At 40.0% G+C, this 27,500-nt stretch overlaps 1 protein-coding gene across 1 annotated transcript in view; it reads right to left on the reverse strand.

Annotated features, from left to right (window-relative positions):
• LOC127003641 (glycine receptor subunit beta-type 4-like) overlaps nucleotides 1-27,500 on the reverse strand; it is a 214,634-nt gene that overhangs the window by 32,343 nt on the left and 154,791 nt on the right. The window contains exon 7 of the mRNA XM_050870551.1: nucleotides 10,880-11,071. Coding sequence (XP_050726508.1) covers nucleotides 10,880-11,071 — 192 coding nt within the window. The remainder of the gene's footprint in view (nucleotides 1-10,879; nucleotides 11,072-27,500) is intronic.

Consider the following 27,500-nt stretch of genomic DNA (forward strand, 5'->3'; position numbering starts at 1 on the left):
AACGTCTCTCTCTCTCTCTCTCTCTCTCTCTTTCTTAATTCGTCTCTATTTATACTGAAAGAAACATAGATAATTTTATTTAATATCTGAAAGACTCCTGAAGAATAACTTAATACAATTTCCATATATTTTCCTCTACCTTCAGAAAGTCTCCGGTATCTGTGAGGCGGGTAATGATGTTTTCTATAATGAGGTCTTTTTTTGAAGGCTAAACATTTTTTTTTTTTTAATTATGAATGCCTTGGTTTTCGTGATAGATATAGTGATTTTATTTGTTATTATTTATCTTATTATTTTTTTCTGTTATTTTTTGTTCTCATTTTTCTTCCCATTAGTCTCGCCTCAAGTTCTGTTTTTTTGTATGATTTTTTGAGGCGTTTTTTTTTCCGTATTTTTTTCTTGTTTACGTTTTGGCTAGTGTTAGTTTGTTAGTTCCTTTATTTTCTTTCCCTTTAATTCGTGCCAAGAAACATCAGGAATTAACTCATTTAACGATAATTATAAGTGAATCTTCTTATTGGGATCCACGAGACAGTTTTTGGGTCGGAAGTCGGTAAATATAAGAGGCTGAGTAGGACAATCTGGCAACGTTGTAATCATGATATCTCTATTTACTCTTATTTTCCTCTATTTCTATTTTTAAGGAGACTCTATTATTTTTCCCCTTCCTCAGATGTCTCTCTTAAAAGCCGAAACATCTACACTACCTGAGCACACACAAACACAAGGACTCGTGTTGTGGTTCATCTCTTATCGTTATTCAGGACTCATATTTTCCTCTATTTTCATTCTTCAGGAGACAGTGTTATTTTTCCCTTCCTCAGATGTCTCTCTTAAAAGCCGAAACATCTACAGTACCTGAGCAAACACAAACACAAGGACTCGTGTTGTGGTTCATCTCTTATCGTTATTCATGAATCATATTTTCCTCTATTTTCATTCTTCTGGAGACAGTGTTATTTTTCCCTTCCTCAGATGTCTCTCTTAAAAGCCGAAACATCTACACTACCTGAGCAAACACAAACACAAGGACTCGTGTTGTGGTTCATCTCTTATCGTTATTCATGATTCTATTTACTCTCATTTTCCTCTATTTTTATTCTTAAGGAGAGTGTTATTTTTCCCTTCCTCAGATGTCTCTCTTAAAAGCCGAAACATTTATACTACCTGAGCAAATAGAAACACAAGGACGCGTTTTGGGGGCCGGTGTGTTTTGACGCGCGTGTTTTATTAATCCGATTTTTGCCGCCCCGGAGTGAAGGGAAAAAAAAAACACAGCATATATACGAGGTTAGTTTACCTAGACTGACTTAATTAGGGCAGGTAAAGAAAGTGAAAAGGTGTTTGTGAGGGAGATGAACACGTGAAGAAAAGAAAAGAAAAAGATGGAGAGTAAATATTTGGAGAGAGGGAGGATAGGAAGGGAAGGAAAGGAAGGAAGGAAGGAGGAAGGGTAAGGAAAGGAAGGGAGGGAAGGAGAGGAAGAGATGAGGGAAAGGGGGGAAGGAGGAAAGGGAGAGAAAGAGAAAGGGAAGGAGGGGAGGAGGGAAGGAAAGGAGGGAAGGAAGGAAGGGAATTAAACATATAAGGTGATGAAAATGAGAAAGGTGTGTATCTCTCTCTCTCTCTCTCTCTCTCTCTCTCTCTCTCTCTCACGCTTATACAGGTAAAAATGTAATAAAGGTAAGGAGTATTTTCTCTCTCTCTCTCTCCCTCGCCCAGGTAAGGTAAGGCAGGTGGGCGGGTAGGTCATTAGTGGAATCTTACCTGCGGGTTTTTCATAAGCTCGTGGTAAGGCGATTATTGATCAGTATCTGTATTATGACTCTCTCCTTTTTATTTAGTATTTTTGTTGTTGTTGGTGGTGGTGGTGGTGCTGTTGTTGTTGTTGTTGTGGTTATTGTTGTTGTTTTCGGTTTTTCTTTCCTTTTCTGTTATGTAATTTTGTCTCCTTTTACGAGTTCTTTTTTTGTTTTTGTTTTTGTCTTTCGTTCTTGTTATTCTTCTACGTCATTTTGTGTTTCTTTGGTATTTTCTCTATTTTTGTTTTACATTTTTCACTCATATTTTGATTGTTTTGTTTTTCTTTTTCGATTCTGTTTCCAATTTGCTGTTTTTTTATCTTGTTTCTTTTACTTATTTTCTTCTTTTTCATCACTCACTCACTCACACTCTCTTTCATTCTCCTTCCTTCCTTTCAACCTCCCTTCCCCTCCCTACCTTTCCTCCTTCTCGGCATATCTCTCTTTCTATCTCTCTATCTATTTATTTCTCTCTCCTTTTTCTTTTCAACCGTCCTTCTCCTCCCTACCTTTTCTCCTTCTCAGCGTATCTCTCTTTCTATCTCTCTATCTATTTATCTCTCTCTCTTTCTTCCTTTCAACCGTCCCTTCCCGTCACTATCTTTTCTTCTCCTCGGCATATATCTCTTTCTATCTTCTTATCTATATTTATCTGTCTCCTTCCTTTCAACCGTCCCTTCCCGTCACTACCTTTTCTCCTTCTCGGCATATCTATCTTTCTGTCTCCCTATCTATATTTATCTGTCTCCTTCCTTTCAACCGTCCCTTTCCGTCACTACCTTTTCTCCTCCTCGGCCGCAGGAATACCAAGCTCCTTAGGTTGTCACATTCATCCCATGCTCCTTATTCTCCTAAATCCGTACCTTGTGGATTGCCTCTCAACCCCGTGTACCCTTCTCGTTATCTCATTTCCTCCTTTTTATCATCTCCTTTCCTTATCTCCCTCGTTTCGTCTTCATCGACTCCCCATCTCTTTCTATCTCCCTATTTCTCTTTCTCTCTCTCCTTCTCTCACTTGTTTTCCTCTTATCTCTTTTCTATCTCTTTCTCAGTTTCATTTTCTCTCTCTCTCTCTTTGGTTTTCTCTTATTTCCTTCCTATCTCTCTCTTTCTCCCTCTTTATCTGCTTTTCCCTCCTCCTGTGCATTTCTCTGGTTACCTTCGTATCTCTTTCTATCTTACTTCCTTCTCTGCCCTTTGTTTTCTTTCATCTCCTCGTTTCATTCCCTCCCTGGACCCATTCCCCCCTTCCCTCTCCCTCTCGTGTATCCATTCCCCCTTACCTGTCCCTTCCCTGTACTCACTTCCCTCTATACCTTCTCACAACTAACACCTCGGCTTTTGCGACGGACCAACGAGGCAGCCTTTTACGAGCCTCCTTTTTCCTTCCCCTTATACTACCCCTCCCTCTCCCTCTCTCTCTATTCTTACGGCACTCTATCCTCTTTGCCATATAGTGATTCCTGGGAAGTAGGATGAAGGGACATGGTTTAGGTGAGGAAGCTTCTTCGCGAGTATTTTCCGTGATTGGGACGTGCGTATGGCTGCTCCTCGTAATTGGGCGTCTCAGTGAGTGTGTAGGTTGAGGGAATGAACAGGTTGGCGCTGGTGAAGTATATATGGTCGGTTAGTTTTCTCTTGCTTTTGTGCTGGGAAGTCTTGTAAGTAGATGGGGTACCTGGAGCTGATTGGAAAGGATTTTGTGTGTGTGTGTGTGTGTGTGTGTGTGTGTGTGTGTGTGTGTGTGTGTGTGAGAGAGAGAGAGAGAGAGAGAGAGAGAGAGAGAGAGAGAGAGAGAGAGAGAGAGAGAGAGAGAGAGAGAGAGAGATTTTTTTTGTATATGAAAGTAGATGAAATAGAGCGTAGACTTCCTTTGTATCCCTTCTCTTCCCTTCCCTTCCCTTCCCTTCCCTTCCCTTCCCTTCCCTTCCATTCCATTCCTAAACAAATCACACAACACACAATTCATTTATCCTTCCAACTTTGCACTCCTTTCATCCCCTTTCCTTCCTACCTTCCTTCCTTCCTAAACAAATCACACGATACACTCCCCTTAAGTGTCCTTCATACACCTTCCCTCCTTCCCTTCCTTTCTCTCCTCTTCATATCCTCCGCTGCGCCTTGCTCGTCCATCCGCGTCCCTCGTCAGTGAAGTATCTCAGGGCATCGTATGAATAGTAATTGGGAAAGTGTTGTACCCGGGTTGATGGATTCGCCACCTCATCCATGGCGCACGGTTAATCAAGGTGAGTGAGGCAGGTGAGAGGAGGAGAGAGAGAGAGGTCGGTAGGTAGATAGATAGAGAGGTAGATTGATAGATAGATAGAGAGATAGAGAGAGTGACTTTGTACATAAAACTAAGCGAGTATGTACCTTAGAAGACCGAGTGTGAGTAATAAGCGAGTTTTTTTTAATCACAGAAAATATATGAGGTAAAAAAATGAACGAGTATCCCCTTAATTTGTTGATATTTACGGCGTCTGGACACGACTTATTGACACTCGACTCAGAAGATGAACCACCGAGGGAAAAGTTTTACGTCTCGTCGATCAAAAAGACTTATAGGAGGACTCTGAAGGGAAGTGTGTGCTGCCCGCGTGTAAATAGTGTCTAGTTAATCCACCTTGAAGGGCGGGAAAACTTTGGAAGGACTTGTGTGAGAGGCGTAAATACTTCTTCTTTGCTACGTTCACCTCGACATAAAGAAACAAGGGAAATTGATATATAGAGGGAGAGTTAATAGTTTCCCCTTGCTTCGTTCATCTTAAAATAAGGGAAAACGGGGGTCAGTGCGTAAAAGGGGTGTAAATACTTCTTCTTTGCTATATACGTTCAGCCTAACATAATGAAGAAAAGGAAATAGGTACGTAGAGGGAGTGTATATAGTTTCTCCTTGCTCAGTTCGCCTTAACATAGAGAAAAGCAAAGATGAATGCGTAGAGAGAGCGTAAATAATTTCTTCCTTGTTTCGTTCACTACCCCCCCAAAAAAAAATGAAGATAAATGCGAATTGCTCTGTCAGACTTAAAATAAAGGAAAACGGGAGATCAGTGCTTAGAGGGAGTGTAAATATTTCTTTCTCTTTACCTAAATCACCGTAAAATAAAGAAAAAAACAAAGATAAAAGAGTAGGGGCATTGTAAATACCTCCTCCGTACTCAAATCATCTCGAAATAAAGGAAAACTAATGTTATTTCGTAGAGGGAGTTTAAATATTTCTATCTCTTTACCTAATTCGCCGTATAAAAGAGATAAAAAGGTAGAGGTTGTGTAGATACCTGCTCCTTACTCAAATCATCTCAAAATAAAGGAAAACTAATGTTATTTCGTAGAGGGAGTTTAAATATTTCTTCCTCTTTACCTAATTCACCGTATAAAAGAGATAAAATGGTCGGGGTTGTGTAAATACTTCCTCCTTGCTCCGTCAATCTTAAAATAAAGGAAAGCTAAGGTTAATTCGTAGAAGGAGTGTAAACATTTCTTCCTCTTTACCTAATTCGCCGTATAAAAGAGATAAAATGGTCGAGGTTGTGTAAATACTTCCTCCTTGCTCCGTCAATCTTAAAATAAAGGAAAGCTAAGGTTGATTCGTAGGATGAGTGTAAACATCACTTCCTTTTTCCCTAATCCACCGTCAAATGAAGGAAATCGAGGGGAATGAGCGTGTCTGGCGTCAACAGCTGCCCTGCCTAACTTAACCTTCAAAAAGAGGATTACAAACTGGTGTAAATGTGAGCTGAGTATAATTATTCCCTTCATTAAAGCGTGTCCAAAGGGGTCGAGAGGGCTAATGAAAAATATTATGTATTGGGTGTATGTAATATTAAATGAAGTAACGTATTTACCTCCTCTGTGATGAATTATTAATGTGATGAGAGCCGCTGAAACTATTAACAAAATACTGGAAAGTGGGCGACGCAGTTTTACGTGCTGTGGAAAATATATTAATGTTATGTCACACTTATTTTCCTCATTTACTCCTCTCAGTATTTTCCTCTTTATTTTCCTTCTTTGTTTCTTCTCCTCCTCCTCATCATCATCATAGTCAGCTCCTCCTCCTCCTCTTCCTCTTCCTCTTCCTTCTCCTCCTCCTCCTCTTCCTCTTCCTCTTCCTTCTCCTCCTCCTCTCTATCACTCTTTGCTTATCGTCTCTTTTTCTCCTTCTTCCAGTCGATCTTTCTGTCCTAGTTTTGCAGATAAATATATTAATGTCATACCACACTCATTTACCTTTTAGCCAGATTTATACGGAATTTCTGAAAGTAAAAATCAACTTGGTGGAAAATATATTTAAGCGTTGGATAAAATGCCTCAAATGACATACGCGAATTATGCAAAGATAAGATGAAATGTATGTGTGGTTGCATATTCTACTGTTAAAAAGTGTTTGCCATGTTTTATGTGAACCGTGGAATGAATTTTAAGCAAGCAGGTAAAAAGGAAGCGTAAAATTAACAGGGAAATGACCGGTCAGCCAGAGATGAATATTTACCTGAGCAAGAGAAGGAAGAAGTAAAAATAATGATAAAAATAACATGCAAGAGAGAGAGATTAAAAAGGAAAACAAAAATGAAAATAGGAAAATACGTAAATCAAAAGAGGAAAGAAAACATATAAAAAAATAGTATAAAAGAAAACAAAAAAAATAAAACAAATCAAAAAGAGGGGAAAACAATAAAAAGGAAAAAATATCGAAAAGGAAAACAAATAAAAAAAAAGAAAAAAAGAAAAGTGTAAATAAAAAAGGAAAACTCGGGTGCAAGGACTTTCAAGACACAAGTGTGAAAGAAAAAAAATAAAATTGTCTCACGGCGGGGAAAAAGTACACCAGGACAAACAAGTTCAAGGCAGATGCTTCCAACAACTCGCAGCGCAAAGTTAAATGAAAGAGAGAAAAAAAGCGTCAAAAGAGATAACAAAGATGCGAGACAGGATAAAAGCATCGAGGAAAAAAAAAAGGAAATATAGATGAAGCAGATGATAGAGAATGTAAAAGAAGAAAGAAGATAAGAAACAGAGATAACACAGATGCGAGACAGGATAAAAGCATCGAGGAAAAAAGAAAAAAAGAAAAAGAGAATTACAGATGACGCAGATGATAGAGAATGTAAAAGAAGAAAGAAAATAAGAAACAGAGAAAACACAGATGATAGGGAGGAATAAAGACACTGAGGAAAAAGAAAGAAAAAAAAGGAAAAACAGATGACCCAGACGCTAGAGACTGTAAAAGAGCTGAGAAGAAAGAAAATAAGAAATAGAGAAAACACTGATGCTAGACAGGATAATACCACCGAGGAAAAAGAAAAAAAGAAAAGAAATATAAATAACGCAGATGCTAGAGAAGGGAAAAAAAACCCCACAGAGGAGGAGAAAGAAAATAAGGAAAACAAACAAAAACAAACTTCCAAGTAGCACCTTCATCCCAAAACCTGATAAACAAACAAACAAAAATTAAAGAGCCCACAGAAGAGCAAACCACCACCACCGCAACCTTAAAACCAACAATAATAGAACACAATGAAATAAAACAAAAAAGAAACTTAAAAAAAAGAAATACACTCAAAAGGACAGCGGCGAAAACAATGAAAATATAAAGAAAACTGTCCAGCGAATCGTCAACACAGAGCAACACTCGGGAAAGGGGGAGGGAGGGGGAGAGGGAGAATGAGAGGGAGAGGGAGAGGGAGGGAGAAGGGGAAGAGACAGAGGGAGGAGGGGAGAGGGGTAAAGGGAGATGGAGGAAAGGGGTAGAGTGGGAGAGGAAGAGGGGGAAGAAGAGAGATGGAGGAAGGGGGGAGAGAGGAAGAGGGAGGAGGGGAGAGAGGGGGAAAGGGAGCTGTAGGAAGGAGGGAGAGAGATAGGGGGAGGGAAGAGGGGGAAAGAGAGATGGCGGAAGGGGGAAGGGAGGGCGAGAGAGAGGGAGAAGGGAGAGGGGAGTGAGGGGGGCGGGTTGCGAACTTTTTCTGGGATGGTGTTTTTTTTCTTCTTTCGGGAGTTCGAGTTTAAAAGTCTGTCCACTGGAGACTGACAGAGTTAGAACTGCACTTATGCCCCGCGCGAAGGGAGGAAAGAATAAGAGAAAAAAAAAATAGAGGTTGCGATGGATGCTGGGGGTTGATTCTCGCCTTCTTGTTCGTATAGTTTTGCTTTTGTTTTGGTGTTTATAGGAAGGTCGTAAATCTATAGGATCATATGTGTTTGTTTTCCATCAGTTATTCTTTTTTTTCTATACCTGCAGGAAGGGAGAGAAATGGAGGTTGATTCTTGCCTTTTTGTTTTATATTTTTGCTTTTGTTTTGGTGTTTATAGGACGGTAGTAAATCTATAGGATCATATGTGTTTGTTTTTCACTAGTTATTCTTTTTTTTTATACCTGCAGGAAGGGAGAGAAATAAAGCAAGAGAAATGGAGGTTGATTCTCGCCTTCTTGTTGGTATATTTTTGCTTTTGTTTTGGTGTTTACAGGAAGGTCGTAAATCTATAGGATCATATGTGTTTGTTTTTCACTAGTTATTCTTTTTTTATATACCTGCAGGAAGGGAGAAAAATAATGGAAGAGAAATGGAGGTTGATCTGATGTGGGGGTTGATCCTCGTCTGCTGTTATTTGTCTTTTGTTTGGAAGATGATAAATATGTGAAGGTTTAGCTTTCTTTATTTCCTGCTTCGTTTTTTCTTTCTGCAAGCACGAAAGGGGAAAAAAAAAAGAGATTAAAATGTTCTCTCTCTCTCTCTCTCTGCGGGTAATAAAGAGAGAGAGAGAGAGAGAGAGAGAGAGAGAGAGTAAAGAAAGTGGTTGCTTGTCATGAACATACACAAGAAAAATTATGTAATATTTCTCTCTCTCTCTCTCTCTCTCTCTCTCTCTCTCTCTCTCTCTCTCTCTCTCTCTCTCTCTCTCTCTCTCTATTTCTCAATTTAACTTTTTCTCATTTATCTTTATTTACTTTTTGGTACTTTTTTACTTACTTTCTTTCTTTCTTCCGACGTGTTCTTGATTGTTTTTTCTTTGTTGGTCTTCTCCTTTAATTCTTCTTTTGTGTGTCTTGTATTTTTTCTTGTTTTCCTTTCTCTTCTTCGTTTTCGCTTTCTCATTCCTTTCTTTCTCTCTCCTTCTTCGTCTTCTTCCTTTCTCTCTCTTTCTTCTCCGTCTTCTTCTTCTTCTTCTTCCTCCCTTTCTTTTTTTCTTCTTCGTCTTCTTCTCCTTCTTCCCTTCCTCTCTTTCGCTCTTTTTCTTCTTCGTCTTTTTTTTCTTCCTCGCTTCCTTCTCCCTCTAAACCTTCGCTGCACTTCTCCGCTTTAAAAATTATATTCTCTCTTCCCACGTCCACATTTATCTTTGTTGCTCCTCCTCCTCTTCTTCTTCCCCCTCCTCCTCCTCTTCTTCCTCTTTGTCATTCTCCCTCTCCTCCTCTTCTCTCTTCTTCTCTCCCCTTCTACTTCTGACTCCTCTTCTTTTCATTTTACCCCACTCCTCTTCCTCCTCTTCCTCCTCCTCTTCTTTCTCCTCTTCCTCCACTTCTGTTGCTGTCACCTACTCTTCTTTCTCCTTCTCCTCCTCCTTCCTTTTGCTTCTCGTCCTCTTTATCTTCATTCCTCTTTCATCTCTTGCTGGTTTAGAATTTAGAGCCAGGAAATATATATGTAACTTTTTATCATTATTTTTATCATTGCCATCTTTGTTATTATTATTATCATTAGTATTCTTTTTATCATTATTTATTTAGCATTGTCATCATCATTTTTGTCATCGTTATTAATATTGTCTTCCTCGTCATGGGTTTTTTTAATGTTTTTTTCTGCTTTTTATTTATTTATTTGTGGTCGTGTGTTGCTCTTTTTCTTCTTTTTTACTTTGTTTTTTTCTGTTTTCGGAGCGAGGTGTCGATATTTGTCAGACCTATTTGTCATTATCGGCGATAGATTCTTCTCCTCCTCCTCCTCCTCCTCCTCCTCACGTCCAGTTGTGTCCCGACGAAGAGAGGAAAATAAAAGAGCAAAAAATGGGGAAAGCAAAAACGATAATCCGTCCTTTTCCGATTTTCCCTTTTTCTATTTTTCCCAGCTTCTATTTTTCCTTTATTGTTACTGCTATTACTACTACTACTATTACTACTACTACTACTACTACAACTGTTAACATCACCACTACCACCACCATCCCTAGCACACCACTAACGCTACTACTACTGTTACCACCACCACCACCACCACCACCACCACCATCATCACCCAGCACCACGCAATCATCCGTAAGGTCAAACATCACTTGCACCAATCTAATGAGCCGGAATCAAGGTCACTGGTACCACGCTTCCTGCTTCACGCCACTGCACGCGCGTTCGAGCCCCGCCGCGCCGCCAGCATATGTAATGAATCACGTTTTTTTTTTTTTTTTTTTTTTTTTTTTTTGCTTCCTCGTTAATTATGTAATGGAGTGTGGATGGCTGGTGTGTTATGCGGGAGTGGAGTTGTGGAGTGCTGTTGTAGGTGTTGTTGTTTTTACCACTAATGTTATTTCTACTTCCACTGTCGCTTTGACATTGTGTTCAGTGGATCTATTAATACGTATTATTGTTGTTTTTATCATTAGTGTTATTGCTGCTAATATTGCTTTGATGTTGTGTCTAGTATACGTTAGTTTTTATTACAGTTCTTGTTGTCGTTAATGTTATTGGTGGTACTGCCTTGGTGATGTGTTTCATGCGTTTCGTCTCGGTGTTGTTATTAATATTAGTATTGCTATTTAGAGGGAAATGTCTCCCTGCACACTATACTCACGCAAATTCAAAACCCTTCACGAACACTCTCCAGAGCACATTCACACACCCTGTACCTACTTCCTCAACATCAAAAACCTATATCATAATCCCCCAAACCTTTATACACCTCAACATTCATTTATAGAGTATCAAATCCTTTCACCAACACCATCTTTACTTTTGCTTTACATTTCTTGCCTTTACTTTCATCTACACAACATCAAAAAACCTTCACTCTAATCACACACCAAACCTTTGCAAGCCTTCACACACTCGCTTCCCACCCCATCACACTTCCATACACCTTTACACTCACCCGAAGACTTGGAGGACACAGTGAGGAGGGTTGTCACGCCTAGAGTGGTCCTGCCGGGTACCGAGTCCACGTCCATCCAGAAGGAGACCCACGAGATGACCACGATGAGGATGGTGGGCAGGTAGCTCTGGACCAGGTGGAAGCCGATAGCGCGGCGCATGTGAAACTCCGCCACCAGACAGCTGTAGTTACCTGTGGAAGAGGGAGAGAGGGTTGTTTAGGGGATTGTTGTTTGTGGATAGGTTGATAAATGATTAGGGTGAGTTTGTATAGTAATGGAAACAGCTCAAGGGCAAAAAACAAGTGAAAGCAACAAAAAGCCCGCCATACGCTGCCCCTGATAATGCAAATTGAAAGTGTGTTCAGAAGAAGGTAGGTAGGTATCATAGGAAAGGTTGGTAGTGGGTAGTAGACATGTATGGTAGATAGATAGATAGGTAGATAGTTAGATGGAAAGATAGACAGGTAGGAAAGGTAGGTAGGTATATTAAAAGACCCAGGAAGGTAACATAAAGCTGGGTAGTCGAGATGCAAAGTAACACACATATGCGCCAGAAAATGAAAAGATAACAGCTAGGTCCGTAGGTTGGTAGGAAAACAGAAAGGTACCTAGGTATGTATTAATAGACCCAGGTAGAAAGGATAAAGTTACCTTATCAAGATGCAAAGTAACACGCATAAGCATCTGGAAAATTAAAAGACAACTGACCAAGAATAGCTCACCGAGGGAAATGACTTAGAAGAACGGGAAAGAAAACACTAGGCAAGTACTTAGGTATATATTAAGAGACCCAGGTAGAAAGAATAAAGATACCCAATCAAGATGCAAAGTAACCCGCATAAGCACCAGGAAAATTCAAAGACAACAGGCCAGGAATAACGAGTGGAAGGGAAAGGATTTAGGGAGAATGGGAAACAAAACACTCGACGCTGGGATAAAGTAGAAAGTAGGTCCCCGTTCCGTCCTATGATTTTAGAGTGTGTTTTTTCGCTCCTTTTCAACATCGATCCATTGGAGAGTGTTTACCCGGATTATCTTAAGCCAGGAGGAGGGGTAGGCGGTGGAGAAAGAGGAGGAGGAGGAGGAGGAGGAGGAGGAGAAGGAGGAGGAGGAGGGGCAGGATGAGGATGAGGAGGAGGAGGTGGAGGTGGAGGAGAAGTAGTAGAAGTAGGAGGAAATGGAGGGAGGTGGAGGAGAGAGAGGAGAAGGAGGGAGAGAAGGAGGAGGAGGAGGAGGAGGAGTGGGAGGTTATATAAAACGCCTTACATTCTTCGTTCCCATCATTTTTCACACACACACACACACACACACACACACACACACACACACACACACACACACACACACACACACACACACACACACACACACACACACACACACACAAACACAACACACACGCACAATCAATCAGGTACTTCAAGCCAATTACTAGTCATGATACCACTAAAAGCATTTCCTCTGTGTGTGTTTGAGAATTCGAGACAAGCAAGCAATCATCGCATTCGTAGCGAGGACGCGAAATAAACCCGAAGTTATTTTGGGACGAAGATAATTTATGGAGATGACGAAGTGAATGGAAATTACTGGCATCAGGAAAATTAAAAAAAAGATCGTGTTCCGTAAAAGAAGAAAATTACAGGTGCATCGATCTGGAAAAAAAAAAGGTGTATTTGGGTTATTGAAAGGAATGAGAGCTAGGAAAGTTGAGATACTTGAAAACTGGCATTGGGTTCCCGGAGACTTTTTAATGAGAGAAGTGTATATAAAAGTTTGTTATAAGAGAGCCAATATGCTTGTGTGTATGTTCCCTTCGCTTCCCATGAGATAGATAGATAGATAGATAAACAGAGATAAATAGAGAGGTAGATACGCTATAGATACGCGTGTCCACAGTGCTCATCTCCGTCACATTGGCCATTGAGCCGGTGAAGGAGAAGAAGAGATTGAAAAAACAAGAAATGGATGCGGTCTAATAACACGAAAAAACAAATCTGTCCTGAAAAATGAACGATGTGTTATGTGTTGTCTCTGTTGCTGTTGTCATTGGTATGGCTGATGGTATTGTTTATACTCTCTTCGTCCCCGTGAGAGAATGAGATAAAAAAAGCCATTGAAACGGAAGTGCTCTGATAGAAAAAGAAGTCTGGCCTAGAAATATGAACGATGAGTTATGTGTTATCTCTCTGTTGTTGTTGTTACTGGTATTGCAGATGGTATTGTTTATATTCTCTTCGTCCCCGTGAGAGAATGAGATAAAAAGCGATTGAGACGAATGCGAATTGATAAAAAAGAAGTCTGGCCTAGAAATATGAACGATGAGTTATGTGTTGTCTCTCTGTTGTTGTTGTTATTGGTATTGCTGATGGTAGTGTTTATATTCTCTTCGTCCCCGTAAGAGAAAGTGAGAAAAAAAAAGCCATTGAGAACGATGCGATCTGATAGAAAAAGAAGTCTGTCCTAGAAACATGAACGATGAGTTATGTTACGGGTCTGTTGTTGTCAATGGTATTGCTGATGGTATTGAGAAAGAGAGATAGAAAAAGCGATTGAGACAGATGTGGTCTAATAATAATAAACGGAAATCTGTTTTGAGAAAATGAGGGATGTGGTATGTCGCTCCCAGGTGTTGTTGTTATTGGTATGCTGATGGTATTAAGAAAGAGAGAAAAAGCGATTGTGACGGATGTGGTCTAATAATAATAAAAAGGAAATCTGTCTTGAGAAAATGATGGATGTGGTTGTTGCTGTGTTGTTCCTATTGTTACTGCCTTATACTTCTTTTGCTTCTTGTGCGAGAGAAGGAAAGAGGGAGAAAAAAAAATCTGAAACGGATGTGACCTAATAATAGCAAAAAGAAATCTGTTCCGGAGAAGAGGTGTGTTTGGTTTCGTCGCTATGTTATTGTTGATATTGTTATTGCTAAGAGAGAGAGAGAGAGAGAGAGAGAGAGAAGAAATCAAATGAGACTGATGCGATCTCATAAAACAAAATAATCAAATCCGCGTTGGAAAAATGAACGATGTGTGTTATTTCTTGTCTCTGTACCGTTATTGATACTGTCATTGCTAGTGTCATTGTTCCTGTAAGCGAAAGAGAGAGAGGAAGAAAAAATTAACTGAGACGGACGCGACCTCTTAAAACAAAAAAATCAAATCTGTGATAAAAAAATGAACGATGTGTGTTATGTCGCATCGCTGTACTGTTGTTGCTGTTGTTGTTGTCGTTATTACTCTTGCCTCCCTCCCTAACCTCCCCCCTCCCTCCCCCCAAAAAAGAAGAGGACAAAGTGTATATCGGTAAGATGCCGAAGGATTTCCACTTTCCATTGGCGAAAATAAAAAGATTGTGTTGTGTGTTGTGCGAGATTGAGTTGCAGTAGAAAGGCGAGCGTGTTTTGCAGAGGTGGAGACGAAGAGAGAGAGAGAGAGAGAGAGAGAGAGAGAGAGAGAGAGGGAGAGGGGGAGAGGGGGAGTGAGAGAGAGTTGCAGATTTCGGTTTTGCAATTCAGATAGTTGGCTGACAGAATATGCTTTTGGGAGACGTAATTCAGAAGTCCGTGTATAGCCTTGTTGTACGAGTGCGTGGGAGGGTGTGGAAAGAGAGAGAGAGAGAGAGAGAGAGAGAGAGAGAGAGAAAGAGATACACAGACAAATAGACAGAGCCACAGATAGACAGACAGACACACACGAACGAGGAAGGACCCGCCCGAAAAGACCTGTTCTGCGAGTGCGTGGGCGGGAGAGAGAGGGAGAGAGAGAGAGACAGACAAATAGACAGAGCAACAGATAGACAGACAGACAGACACACACAACGAGGAAGTACCCCCAAAAAGCAAACATATATTTTTTTCTTTAACAAACACGTATAATTTTTCTTTCTCGCTACACGTCACACACCATTCAAGGACCAACTGTTCCAAAACGTTCATATAAGAAAACAGAAAGAAAATTTGACAAACGAGAAAGAATCATAAGAAAAGCGAACAGACTTTTTCTTAAACATACATAACTATTTTTCTCTCTCGCTACAAGTCTAACAGCATTTAAGGAACAACTGTGCCAAGACGCTTAGATAAGAAACCCAACAGACAAGTAGAAAAACGATAAAGAAAAGCTAACAAATGATTTATCTTCAACGTGTATAACTATTTTTCCTCTCGCTACAAGTCTAACACAACTTACGAAACAACTATACTAAGACGATTACGTAAAAGAAGTCCCCCCCAAAAAATGGTAAGCAATCAAGTTAAAAATCCATTTCCTTATGTAAATTCACTGAGCGGCGACAATAGCGACAGTTCCCCCTCGAATATAATTTTCCTCCAACTTTCTTTTTTCTCTCATCTCCTTTTCGTCGGTCTTCAGTCTTCATTTGTGTAGCTTGAGGGAGAGAATGGGAAAAAAACGTCGGAGTGAAAGGTGGAGATATTTTCAGAGCTAACAGTGTCATTTTATTTGCGCTTTGCTGACATATGCGAGTGAGGAGAGAGAGAATGGGAAGGAAGGGAAGGTGGAAGGGGAGGGAAAGCGGCATTTAAATAAGTAAGGCGTGTTGATATGAGAACAGAAAGGGAAGTTGGGAAGAGTAAAGTGAATAAAAAGGAAAACAATAAAAAGAAATAGTTGGAAAGAGGAAGGATATGCAATAACTATCTTAAATTGGGGTAGGAAGGGAAGAAAGTTAATAGAATGGGTATGATATTCAAAGGAGAGGAAAAAAAAAAGGTAACAAAAAAAACAGGTAGGAAGGAGCATAAAAAAGGTACCGTAAAGGGAAAAGGGGGATAGGAAAATAAAGGACGGAAAACTTGGAAGGAAAGGAGAGAGAAGAAAATATAATAAAGATGAATTAGAGAAAAGAAGGATAGCGTAACGGAGGAGAGGAAGGGAAGAACAGTAAGGGAGAGGGTAGAAAACACAAAGAGAAGGGGAAGAAGGGGAAGAAGAAGGTGACAATAACAAAGAGGAGGAAGAAGAGAGAGAGAGAAAAAAAAAACTGTAAAGGAAGACAGAGAAGGGAAGGGAAGGATAAGAAAGCATAGACAATTAGGAAGGAAGAGAATGGAGGGTAAATTAGAGGGTAGGAAATACAAGAGAAGGGAAGAAGAGGGTGACACGAACTGGAAGAAAGAAGAAGAAGGAAAAAAAAGGATACCGTGAAGGAGGAGAGGAAGGGAAGGATACTAAACGAGAGAGTAGGAAGAACCAAGAGAAAGGAAGAACAGGGTTACAATAATGAGGAGGAGAAGACAGTAGAGAGAGAGAGAGAGAGAAAATAAAAAGAAAACAATACCGAAGGACAGAGAAGGGAACGAAGCCACTAGTGACCATGTTCTCATTAGCAGTGTGTTCATTAACGACTCATTTCACCGTCTTTTGTTTTTCCTAAGTGACCCCCTTGGCTCTCTTAAGGCCAGGGCACTCGACGTTATATTCTCCTAAACGAAAGTGAAGCCAGTATCCTCCTTGCCTGTTTTTACCTTTAATTGCTCTCACACCTGCCCCGCTCCGCTTCGTTCCCAGGTAGGATGCACAGGTGAGAGCCAGCTAATTAAGGTTTGGGGTAATTATGATAGGAGATTGCGCTGTCGTGACCACCCCGTAGATTTTCTTTTAATTTGGTCTCATTCGAAGTTTTCGGTATTTTGTTTTTTTACAGTTCAGAAAGCAGCAAAGAAAGGCGGAGCGAAGAAAAGTAAGAGAGAGAGAGAGAGAGAGAGAGAGAGAGAGAGAGAGAGAGAGAGAGAGAGAGAGAGAGAGAGAGAGAGAGAGAGAGAGAAAATAAGTCCAGGGTGTAATCTATTTCTCCTCTAAAATTATTCACTGGTTAAGCGGACGGTCTTCATTGCATGCTGGTGATTAAACTTTGCCCATTAATTACGCGTGACTGAGAGAGAGAGAGAAAGAAAGGCGATAAAGAAGGAGGGAGAGAGGGAGGGAGAGAAGAGAAGAGATAAGAAAAAGAAGGAAGAAAGAAAAAGTGAATGAAAGTGATGGAAGGGAGTGGGAGGTAAGGAAGGAGCAAGGGAGGAAAAAAGTGATTAAAAAGTAGAAAGAATGGAAAGGAAGAGAGATAAATGAGGGAGGGAGGGAGGGAGAGATAAGAAGAGGAAGGCATATAGAAATGAAGGAAGAAGCGATAGGAGGAGGAAGAAGAAAGAGACACTGACGAAGAGGAGGAAGAAAAAGAGATAAAAGAAAAAAGAGGAAGGAACAAAGAAAGGAAGGAAGGAGAGATAGGAGGAGGAAGAAAGAGAGGCACTGAAGAAAAGGAGGAGGAGAAAGAGAGTTAAGTAGAAAAAAAATAGAAGAAAAAAAGGATAAAGTGATAAAATAGGAAGGAGGAAAGGAGGGAGAGAAAGGAGAAATAAGAAGAGAAAGGAAGAAATAAATAAAGAATGATAGGAAAAGAAAGGAAGACAGACACTGAGAAAACAAAGGGGAGGAAAAAAAGGGAGATAAGTCGAGAGGAAAGAGAAGAAAAAAAGGAAAGGGGAAAGAGGAAAAAAAGAATGACGCGGTAGAGGAGAGGAGGAAAAAAAGGAGGAGGAGGAGGAGGAGAGGGAGGAGGAGATAAAGGTTGAAGATGACTGAGGAGGAGGAAAAAAAAAGAGGAATGGAGGGAAAAAAAGTAGGAAAAAAGGGAGAGAGGGAGATGGGAGTGAGAGAGAGAGAGAGAGAGAGAGAGAGAGAGAGAGAGAGAGAGAGAGAGAGAGAGAGAGAGAGAGAGAGAGAGAGTATATATTGCTGCTGTTCGTGTATTCGTTTTCTTTCGATGTTTTCTTTTCATGTATTTTTTTTAGCGTAAACCAAACTGTTATTGGCAAACGTATCCTACCTACCTTACTTACTTACTCACTTACTTTACTTACTTTTCTTTTTTTCTTTTCCCTTCTTTCTTTCTTTTTTTCTTTTTATTCTTTTTTTTTTGGTTTCTTTCTTACACCCACACTCCTCTTCTTTTCCTTCTCTCTTTCTTTTCCTTTCTTTACTCTTTATTTATTTTTCTCTCTTTTGGTATCTTTCTTCCTTACTTACTTATATCTATCCATCTTTGTTCTTTTCTCTCTTTTTTTATTTTCCTTTCCTTTTTGCTTTCTTTCTTTTTCTTTCTTTTCCTTTCGTTCTTTTCCTTTTTTACTTACTCACTTATACCTATCCACCTCTCTTCTTTTCTTTCTTTCTTTATTCTCCTTTCTTTCCTCCTTTTCCTTTCCTTCTTTTTCTTTCTTTCTTTTCCTTTCTAACTTATCTACTTACTTATTTACTTACCTTTCTGCCTACCTGCTTGTACCTGTCTCTGTAGGGAATAGGTGTGCCCTTGTGTTTGTTTGTTTGTTTGTTTAGGATCATTAGGCAGCGGTGTGTGAAGCGAGCGGTGTTTGTACTGTCACGATTTTTAGGTTTGTGAATGACCCAGTGATTGAGTGTGTGTGTGTGTGTGTGTGTGTGTGTGTGTGTGTGTGTGTGTGTGTGTGTGTGTGTGTGTGTGTGTGTGTGTGTTTATAAGGTGCTTTTTGAGTTTTTATTTCCTCCTCTACTTGTTTGGTCCTGTGTGTGTGTGTGTATGTGTGTGTGTGTGTGTGTGTGTGTGTTCGTCTCTAGTCTTTTTTTTCATTGCTAAGTAAACTGATGATTGTGTGGGAGTGTGTTTGAGTTTTTTTTTTTTTTAGAGGTTTTTTTTTTTTTCGCTTCCCCTCCCTCTTGTTTTTTTTATTAGAAGGTTCATTGGTGTGTTTGTCCGTTTTTTTTAATCTCACTAAATACTCAACGCTGTATCTGAGTAGTTGTTTTAAGAGCGTGTGTTTTTCTCCCTCTTGTTTTTTTTATTAGAAAGGTTCATTGGTATGTTTGGTGCTTTTTTTTATCAGTAAATACTCAACTCTGTAGCCCTGTTTTTGTTTTTTTCACGCATCACGTCGTTCATTTTGTTTATTTTTGCTTTTTTGTTTTAATCATCTCGGTAATCCATTTTTTCCTCCTGGTTCTCTTCAGGGGTAATGCAATTAACTTCATTTGGGTACAACTGCCTCTATCTATACTAATTAACTTTTTTTTTCTTCTTGTGTGTGTTTGTTGGTTTCATATTGTTATTTTTTTCCGTACTGTTAAACTCATCACTATTTTTAAACTTCAATTCCTGGGCTACGATTCGCTTGTCTCTCTCTACCTCTCTATCGATATATGTCTATCTATCTATCTATCTATCTTTCGCATATTCCTATCAGTTTCTAGGCTACGATTTATTTCTCTCAGTTTCTCTATCTATATATGTCTATCTCTCTCTCTCTATCTATCTTTCCCATTTTCCCATTTCTAGGCTACGATTTCCTTTTCTCTATTTCTCTTCCTATATCTGTTTCTCTCTCTTTCTCTCCCTATCGTGTTTTCCCATCCGTTCATAAGCTTACGGTACTTTTTATTCGCTTTTACATGTATTTCGTATCGTTTTTATCTGTCAAGTCGTCATTTTCACGGTCTAAGTTGCTCTGACACACGCTGACTCCCTGGCTGTTGAAATCGGCTTTGTAAATCGGCTTTGTAAATCGGCTCTGTAAATCTGGTTTGTAAATCGGCTTACGGTGACTTTTGAACCGATTTTTCGTATTCCTTCGTTTTTTACCTGTTTGTGTCGTCGATAGGATTGGCACGTACGGGGAGTTATGGTGTCTATATATATTTCTCTCTCTCTCTCTCTCTCTCTCTCTCTCTCTCTCTCTCTCTCTCTCTCTCTCTCTCTCTCTCTCTCTCTTATATTCGTTTGCTCCACACACACACACACACACACACACACACACACACACACACACATGCAAGTAAAAAATTAGTGCGATCGAGTTTTACCCTCAAACTTTTTTCTTTAATGTCTTTCTCGTCCGGTGTTTTTTTAATGTTTTTTTCATGTTTTATTTTTGGTTTCCCTTTGGTTGTGTTTCGCGGTAAAGTTTCGCAATTCATCCGTCGGGACGTTCGGGTCTCGGAAAAACAAAACAAAACACCCCTGGGCAAGAGTGTGTGTGTGTGTGTGTGTGTGTGTGTGTGTGTGTGTGTGTGTGTGTGTGTGTGTGTGTGTGTGTGTGTGTGTGTGTGTGTGTGTGTGTGTGTGTGTGTGTGTGTGTGTGTGTGTGTGTGTGTGTGTGTGTGTATTCCCGAAATTTTTGAGCTGAAACCCGCATCACTGTTTTTTTCTGCTTCTTTCATGTGTGTGTGTGTGTGTGTGTGTGTGTGTGTGTGTGTGTGTGTGTGTGTGTGTGTGTGTGTGTGTGTGTGTGTGTGTCCGCTTCATGCCGAACTCCACAAGTATTCGCTTTTATGTTTTTTCTCTTTCTGTTTTCCGTCTGCAAAGTTTGTGGGTCGCGCTTCACAGGTTAAGGGAACGCGCGTAGTTTGGGACGTGTTGGCCAGAGTTAGGGAAGCCTTGTTTTGGGAGCCGGCCTAAAAGGAAAGCGTAGAAAGTGTTGTGTGGAGGAAAAACTTACACACGCGATTAATTGTAAGATAAAATATATAAGGAATCAGGTTACAGGGGATGCGTAAAAATAATGTGAAGGTAAAAGATACTTACTAGGAATTGAAAAGTAAAATGGATATGTAACAAGGTGAAAAGTAGAGCGTAGAAAGAGGTAGTGTTGGAGTTAAAATATATACATACGATTAATTACAAGATAAAACAGATATAATTAGTTGATAGAGAAAACACGCATTAGTTTGATGATAAAACAATAGTGAATATGAATCGTTGAATGGAAAAAATAAACCTTAAAATAAACCAGAAGCTGTTGAAAAACAAAATCACTGATAAAACACCTAGAAAAGCGGTTTAGTAATTATTGTATAGAATTATGTATTAATGAAAAGGTATTAAATAACGAGAGAGAGAGAGAGAGAGAGAGAGAGAGAGAGCAGCGGCACAGACAAATAAAAAGTCAGATAAATGAGCTAGGTAGTTAGATAAATGAAGTAATTAGATAAATGAACACCACGAAAGTAATTATGAACAAGTAATTACCTAAAAATACTGAACAATAATTATCTTTAGCGTTATTACACGGAAACAAACCATAACTTACTGATATAAATTAAACTTTTTTTTCCTCTTTCTCTCTATCTCTCTCTATATCTATCTATGGTTTATCTATCTGGTTCATCTCTTTCTATCTCTTCTATTCACTAAAAACTATTATCCCTCCTTCCTTTTCTCTCTCCACCCCTCACTGTCTCTCTCTCTCTATCTATGTATCTATCTCCGGTTTATCTATCTAGTTTATCTCTTTCTCTCTCTTCTATACACCAAAAAATATAACCCTCCCTTCCTCCCTCCCTCCCTCCCTCGCTGTCTATCTCTCTATCTATTTACCTCTATCTCTCGCTATCTATTTCTATCTCTCTTTTTCTCCCCTTTATTTTTTTGCAATGAACTCTAACACAATGATTCTCCTTTCTTCCCTCCCTCCTTCTCTCCCTCTATTTGTCTCTGTCTCTATCCTCATCTATCTATCTATCTATATCTATAACCTCTATCTCTTTATTCTAATTTTTTGCAATGAACTCCCGCACAATGATTCTACTTCCTTCCCTTCTTTGCTCTCTCTCTCTGTCTTACTAATTCTTTTTAGCTATCTCAGTCAATCTCTGTTCTTTCCTATCTCTCCTCTTCTTTCATAATGGTTTCTTCCCAAATTATTTCCCAGTGTATTCGTGGCGGTTTTAGATTCCCGGGTGGTCGGCGAGGTGGTGACGGCGGAGGTGCAAATTAATTGTGCGAAGGTAATTAATCAGAGGGTGCCGGGGATCAGTGTTCTGGGGGAGGCAAAGGACAGGTGCTTTCTCCTACCTGGGCGCGGGTCGGACTTTATTTTTTTTTAACTTTTACGTAACTTTTATTATTTCAAACTTTATCCTATCGTATTTTTCTTTTTCTCTCGTGGTTGTGTGTTTGTTTTTTTCTGCTTGTTTTGTTTATGTTTGTTTCACTTTGTTTGTGCGTTTGTGTGTTTTTCTCTCTCTTTAGTGTTTCTCTCTCTCTCTCATTCTGACTTTTATTTTCAAACTTTATCGTGTTATTCTTCTTTTTCTGTGGTGGGTTTGTTTTTTCTGTCTTGTTTTGTTTGTTTGTATCTGTTCACCTGTTTGTTTCTCTTTGCTTCGGGTGTTTCTCTCTCTCTCTCTCTCTCTCTCTCTCTCTCTCTCTCTCTCTCTCTCTCTCTCTCTCTCTCTCTCTCTCTCTCTCTCTCTCTCTCTCTCTCTCTATCTCTATCTCTTTCTGTTCCTTTATCTACCCACATATAATTAGCATCCATCTCTTGTATGTCTTTTTTCTTCCTTAATACTTAACATTAGTCTAAGTAAAAAAAATAGCTTTCTCGAGGTAAAAAAAAAATTTGAACAAGACTAGAAAGTTTTCCTGAGAAGCTTTGGCGATTTTTCTTCAGATTCCTTTTTATTTTGTTTTTATCTTAATTGGCCGATAGATTTATTTCCCTTTCCTTCTTTGGTCATTAATCTTTATTGAGAGAGAGATAGAGAGAGAGAGAGAGGAAAAAACAAGCAATGATCTTTTCTCTCTCTCTCTCTCTCTCTCTCTCTCTCTCTCTCTCTCTCTCTCTCTCTCTCTCTCTCTCTCTCTCTCTCTCTCTCCCATTTTCTTTTGTTTCACGTAATTGCTTCACTTATCGTTTGTGTAACTCATTTATCTGCATTCTTTCCGTTTATTTACGCATATTTTCCTCTGAAGTGATTTTTCATTTCATTAACTCCCACATTGTCGGTTTCTCCTTCCTTTTTCCTTCCTTTTCATTGTTCAGGAGTCGTTTTATTTTAACAATTGTCTATTTTTACTTCGTCTTCATCAGTTTCCCCTCCCTTCCTTCCTTCCTTCCTTCCGTCTTTCTATTTTCTTTCTAATCTTTTCCCTTTTTACTTCTCTTTCACTTAATCCTTTCTCTACGCGTTCCTTTCCTTCTTCATTGCTTCCACCACTGCACTGGTTAAAAATAAATGTCTCAATACTTACCAGCTTTATTTTCTTCTGCATTTCCTTTGTTTCGTATTATTTTCTGTTTGCTCTTCCTCTTCCTCCTCTGTTCTCTCATTCTCTTGTTCTTGATCATCGCCTTTGTTTCCCCATATTTATTTTCTGTTTCCTCCTTCTCCTCTTTCTTTATCGTCGTCCTCCTCCTCTTCCTTCTCCCTCACCTCTTCTTCCTTTTCTCCTTCAACGCTGAGAGAGCTCTTGACAAATTACCCCGTGAAGGACAGCGATCGGTTTTTTGTGTAAGAAGAACGGCACACTTTAGCTGCGCCCCCACCACATACAATACATATATCTATACTCGGGCACCTTGCAGCTATGTCCCTCTCTCTCCCTTGGCTGTGGCGGCAAAGACTTGTGACTGGCGACGGGAATTATTTATGCCTCTCCTCGTCCAGTTTTTTTTACAGCAAGGGTGACAGCTCAAGGGCAAATAACGAAAACAGCAACAAAAAAAGCCCTCTAGACGCTGCTGTGATGAATGACAACGAACTACAGGCCGAAAGAGAGGTCAATTTCGGGTGTAGAGGTGTCTTGATACTCTCCTTTTCAGAGTTTTTACAGCAAGGGAGACAGCTCAAGGGCAAAAAAACAAAAATATCAATAAAAAAGCCCTCGAGACGCTGCTCCGATGAATGAGGTTAACTTCGGGTGTAGGGGTGTCTTCATTCTCTCCTTTTCAAAGCGTTCAGGTCGTAAGCAGGAGGAAATACAGGCGAAGGAAGACAGCTGCTACAAAGTATTCCAAACTTGATAGTAGCACAACAGCGCCGCACAAATTAATTATTCCATCAAAGAGAACGAAGTCTTACAAGGGCGGACTAACTTAAGCCGCTCTGTCTCATTTTCCTAGAAGGGGACGCGACTCAGAGGGGATAAGAGGCGGGAGTTTTAGATCCGGAACAACTCCTCCGGAAACTTTGATCGTTCGGAATTCGTCGAGTTGAAGACCTGAAGGAGATTGATGAGATGCGGCGACGAGAGACTTAGACGGCGGGACATTCGTGATTTCGCCTCATTAAAATCTGCTTCTTTGATTGAGGATTCCAGTTGACGCATGTGTGATAGCCAAAACGTACGCAGTTACCCATTAAGTACTTATATCGAAAAAAAAAACATTACTTGGAGAATTCAAAGTGAGGGAATGGAAATATAGTTTGAGTAGGTTAAGTAGTGAAACAAGAATAATAGCTAATTCGTACGCAGTTACCCATTTAGTACTTTATCAGAAAAAAAACCCATTACTTAGAGAATTCAAAGTGAGGGAATGCAGATATCGTTAGAGTTAGTTAAGATGTGACGCAAGTATGATAGCCAATTCGTACGCACATATCCATTTAGTACTTACATCAGAAGGAGGTGAGTTGAAATGAGATACCTACTGTGATAGAATTAGGTAATGAAGTTTGTTTTTTGGTTATTTACATCTTTTATACGTTATCTCCGTTCTCCATCCTTTGAATATATGATTGTTTTCTTTAGTAATGCGTTTGTTTTTACTTTTTTTTGTTGTTTGTGTTTTTGTTTTTGTTCTTTGTTCTTATTTTGTTTTGTTTTTTGGTCTTGCTCTTCTTGTTACTTTTTTTCTTTGTGTTCTTTATCTTCCTTGTCGCTCTCACCCTCGTCCTTGTCCTCGTTTTTCTCCTCTTCCTCCTCCTCCTCCTCCTGCCGTCGGGGTGGAGATAATCTTCCCTTGTTTTTTGCAGATTAATTTTTCGCCGCGGTAATCTGCTTACTTCCCTTATTTACGGGTCACGACACGGCGCGTCCGGAGATTTACGAGCGGGATGTTTTTGAGGGAGAAAGTGTATTAAGAAGAAGGTTAATTATTGAACATCTGAACCTTCGTCATTTACCGTTTACCGTTTCCCTTCCTTACATTTAAAGGGCATGTGTTTGGGCCGCTTGAAAATACAGTTATAGGTGAAATAAATTGTTTTTTTACATGTTTCGTGATTTTTTTTACGTTTCCGTGGGCTTTTTTCTGGTGCCTTGTGATCAGCCCCAGCCCGTTATGGCACAGGCAAGTGTTTATAGCGGGGTCATCTTGGTTGGCTCATGCTGCACCGAGCTCATCTTGGATCCTCTTAGAGAGAATATAAAGGTTTATTGGTGGTGCTCAGGATCACCTTTCAATCACCCATCAAGACACCTCTCCACCCGAAATTGACCTCTCTTTTGGGCACTCTTAACTTTTGTTTCTTATGGGAGCGGCGAGCAGCGGGCTTTGTTTTTCTTTGCACTCTTTTTTTGCCCCTTCAGCCGTCTCCTTTGCTGTGAAATAAAAATAAAATAAAAAAAAGTGCACCGCCATTTCCATTGCCAAGAAACATCAGGAATTAACTATTTTAACGATAACTATATATGAAGGCAGTTATTGGGGTCGGGGAGGTAGTTTTTTGGGAGTCGGAAATCGGCAAACAGAAGGCTGAGTACGACAATCTGGCAACGTTGAGTCCACAGCCTTTCCTGCCTACTAGTTGCAGTTTCATTGTTTTGCCTGCACTTGCTACCCTTTGTAATCAACTTTTCAATAGTCAGGAGTGAATATTTTATAATAGATAAGTTAATTTATTTTTGTGTGTTTTTTCGAAATATCTCGCCTCTTATCTGACAGGTGTGGCGTCCTTCGTAGCCCGTAATGCCGAAACTTGGGTCAGGTAATTAGGGTCCAGGTGTGTTGTGCAGGTGTTTCGCTTAATTAGAGGGGAGAAACCCGCGTCCAGTGTGCCAGTGGGAGGAAATAATCTTGAGGACGGGTGTGTGGGGGAGAGGAGGAGGAGGAGGAGGAGGAGGGGGAGGAATAAGGGTAAGAAAGAGAAAAGAAAATGAGAAGAGAAAAGGAGTGGAGAGAAAGAGAAAAGAAAAAGAAAAAATGAAAAGAAAAGAGAAATAGAGAAGGGGAAAGAGAAGAGAAAAACAAGAGAAAAAGAGAAGAGAAAAAAGGAGTAAAGAAGAAGAAGAAAAAAAAAAGGAGAAAAAGAAGAATTAAAACGAAAAAGAAAGAAAAAAAGGAAAGAAGAAACAAACACACAAACAAACGAGGAAAGAAGTAAGAAAGAGAGAAAGAAAGAGAGAGAGAAGAAAAGAGAGAGAGAGAGAGAGAGAGAGAAGAGAAAGAGAGCGCGCGCGAGAGAGAGAACCATTTATCAACCAATTCACCAAGGGGTAGTCAGTCAGTCTGTCAGCCATTCAGTCAGCCAGTCATTCACCCAAACACCTCCCCCCTCACCCCACAACAAAACCCCGCTAACCAGATAGACAAACAGACGGAAAAAGCAGCATAATTGAATCATCAGAGAGATTAATGGCGAGTTTGCTGCGGTAATTCTCACACTCACCAAACGAGGCTGCCATTTGTCAGCGTCAGTACGTGTGTTAAAGCTCCCCCTCTCTCTCTCTCTCTCTTATTATAGTAGTAGTAGTAGTGGTAGTAGTAGTAGTGGTGGTGGTAGTAGTAGTAGTAGGAGGAGGAGGAGGAGGAGGAAGAGTCCATTAATTTTGTATGTTTTTCCTTATAAATTTTAGATGTGATTGTGTTCAGTTAGAAATGATCTCTCTCTCTCTCTCTCTCTCTCTCTCTCTCTCCCCTCTACTCTCTCACTACAGCGTTAATAAGCTCTCAAACTCGATCTTCTGCATATGACGTTTCAGTTTCAAATATGTATATATAAAAATAATAATTAAGTCATGTTCCCAGGTGTGATGTATAGCGAGTCTCATCATAATCCATCACCGCGGCCAAACAGGTGAAAAAAGCGAGTTTCTGCACGAGTTTGCGTTTCATGAACATGGATTAGGAGATCAATTTAATGGGCAATCACGGCGTCGTTAATTATGCATCGGGGTAATAATACGTCAGCCTTAATTGTTATCACGGAAGCCGGTAAGGGAGGGAGGGAGAGAGAGAAAAAATTAGACGGGTAGTTAGGTTTGATAAATTGTCTGTCATTACGTTGGGGTCTGTCAGTCTTCTCTCTCCGGCATACGTCTGACAGGAGCTGCATTAGAGGGGAGGAAATATAATAGTTACTGGTGCAGGTTTGACTGGGTGAGGTCATGTTGGTGATGCTTTAAGAGGGGACTGAGGGATTAAGTCTAAGGTAAGCTTGGTGGTAAGGTTGGGTGGTGAGGTTGGTTGGTGAGGTTGAGTGGTGATTGTGGTGGGTCTTGCTTTGGACGGGAGCTACATTAGAGGGGAGGAAATACAGGATGAGGTCGTGTTGGTGATGCTGTTAAGGGGGGATTGAGGCATTAATTTTAGGGTAAGCTTGGTGGTGGGGTTGGATATAGTGATGGCTGTGGGGATAAATAGGATGGATACTAGTGAGGATGAGGTCGTGTTGGTGATGCTTGAAGGGGGGTTGAGTTTTTGGTAAGGGTGGTATAAATCGACAGAGAATGACCTCACTTTGTTGTATAGAAAGTCTCATTAGTATGGAAGCTTATATGTATTTTCTGAGTCAAGATGTAGAGTAACTGTTTTGGGTTTTGTTAGGTTAGGTTAGGTTAAGTTTAGGGTATCTTCAAACACGTGATAGCCAGCACCTTATGATATAAATCAACAAGGAATGACCTCACTTTGTT

Source organism: Eriocheir sinensis, chromosome 25 (genome assembly GCF_024679095.1).
Source record: "Eriocheir sinensis breed Jianghai 21 chromosome 25, ASM2467909v1, whole genome shotgun sequence".
NCBI classification, from domain to species: Eukaryota; Metazoa; Arthropoda; class Malacostraca; order Decapoda; family Varunidae; genus Eriocheir; species Eriocheir sinensis.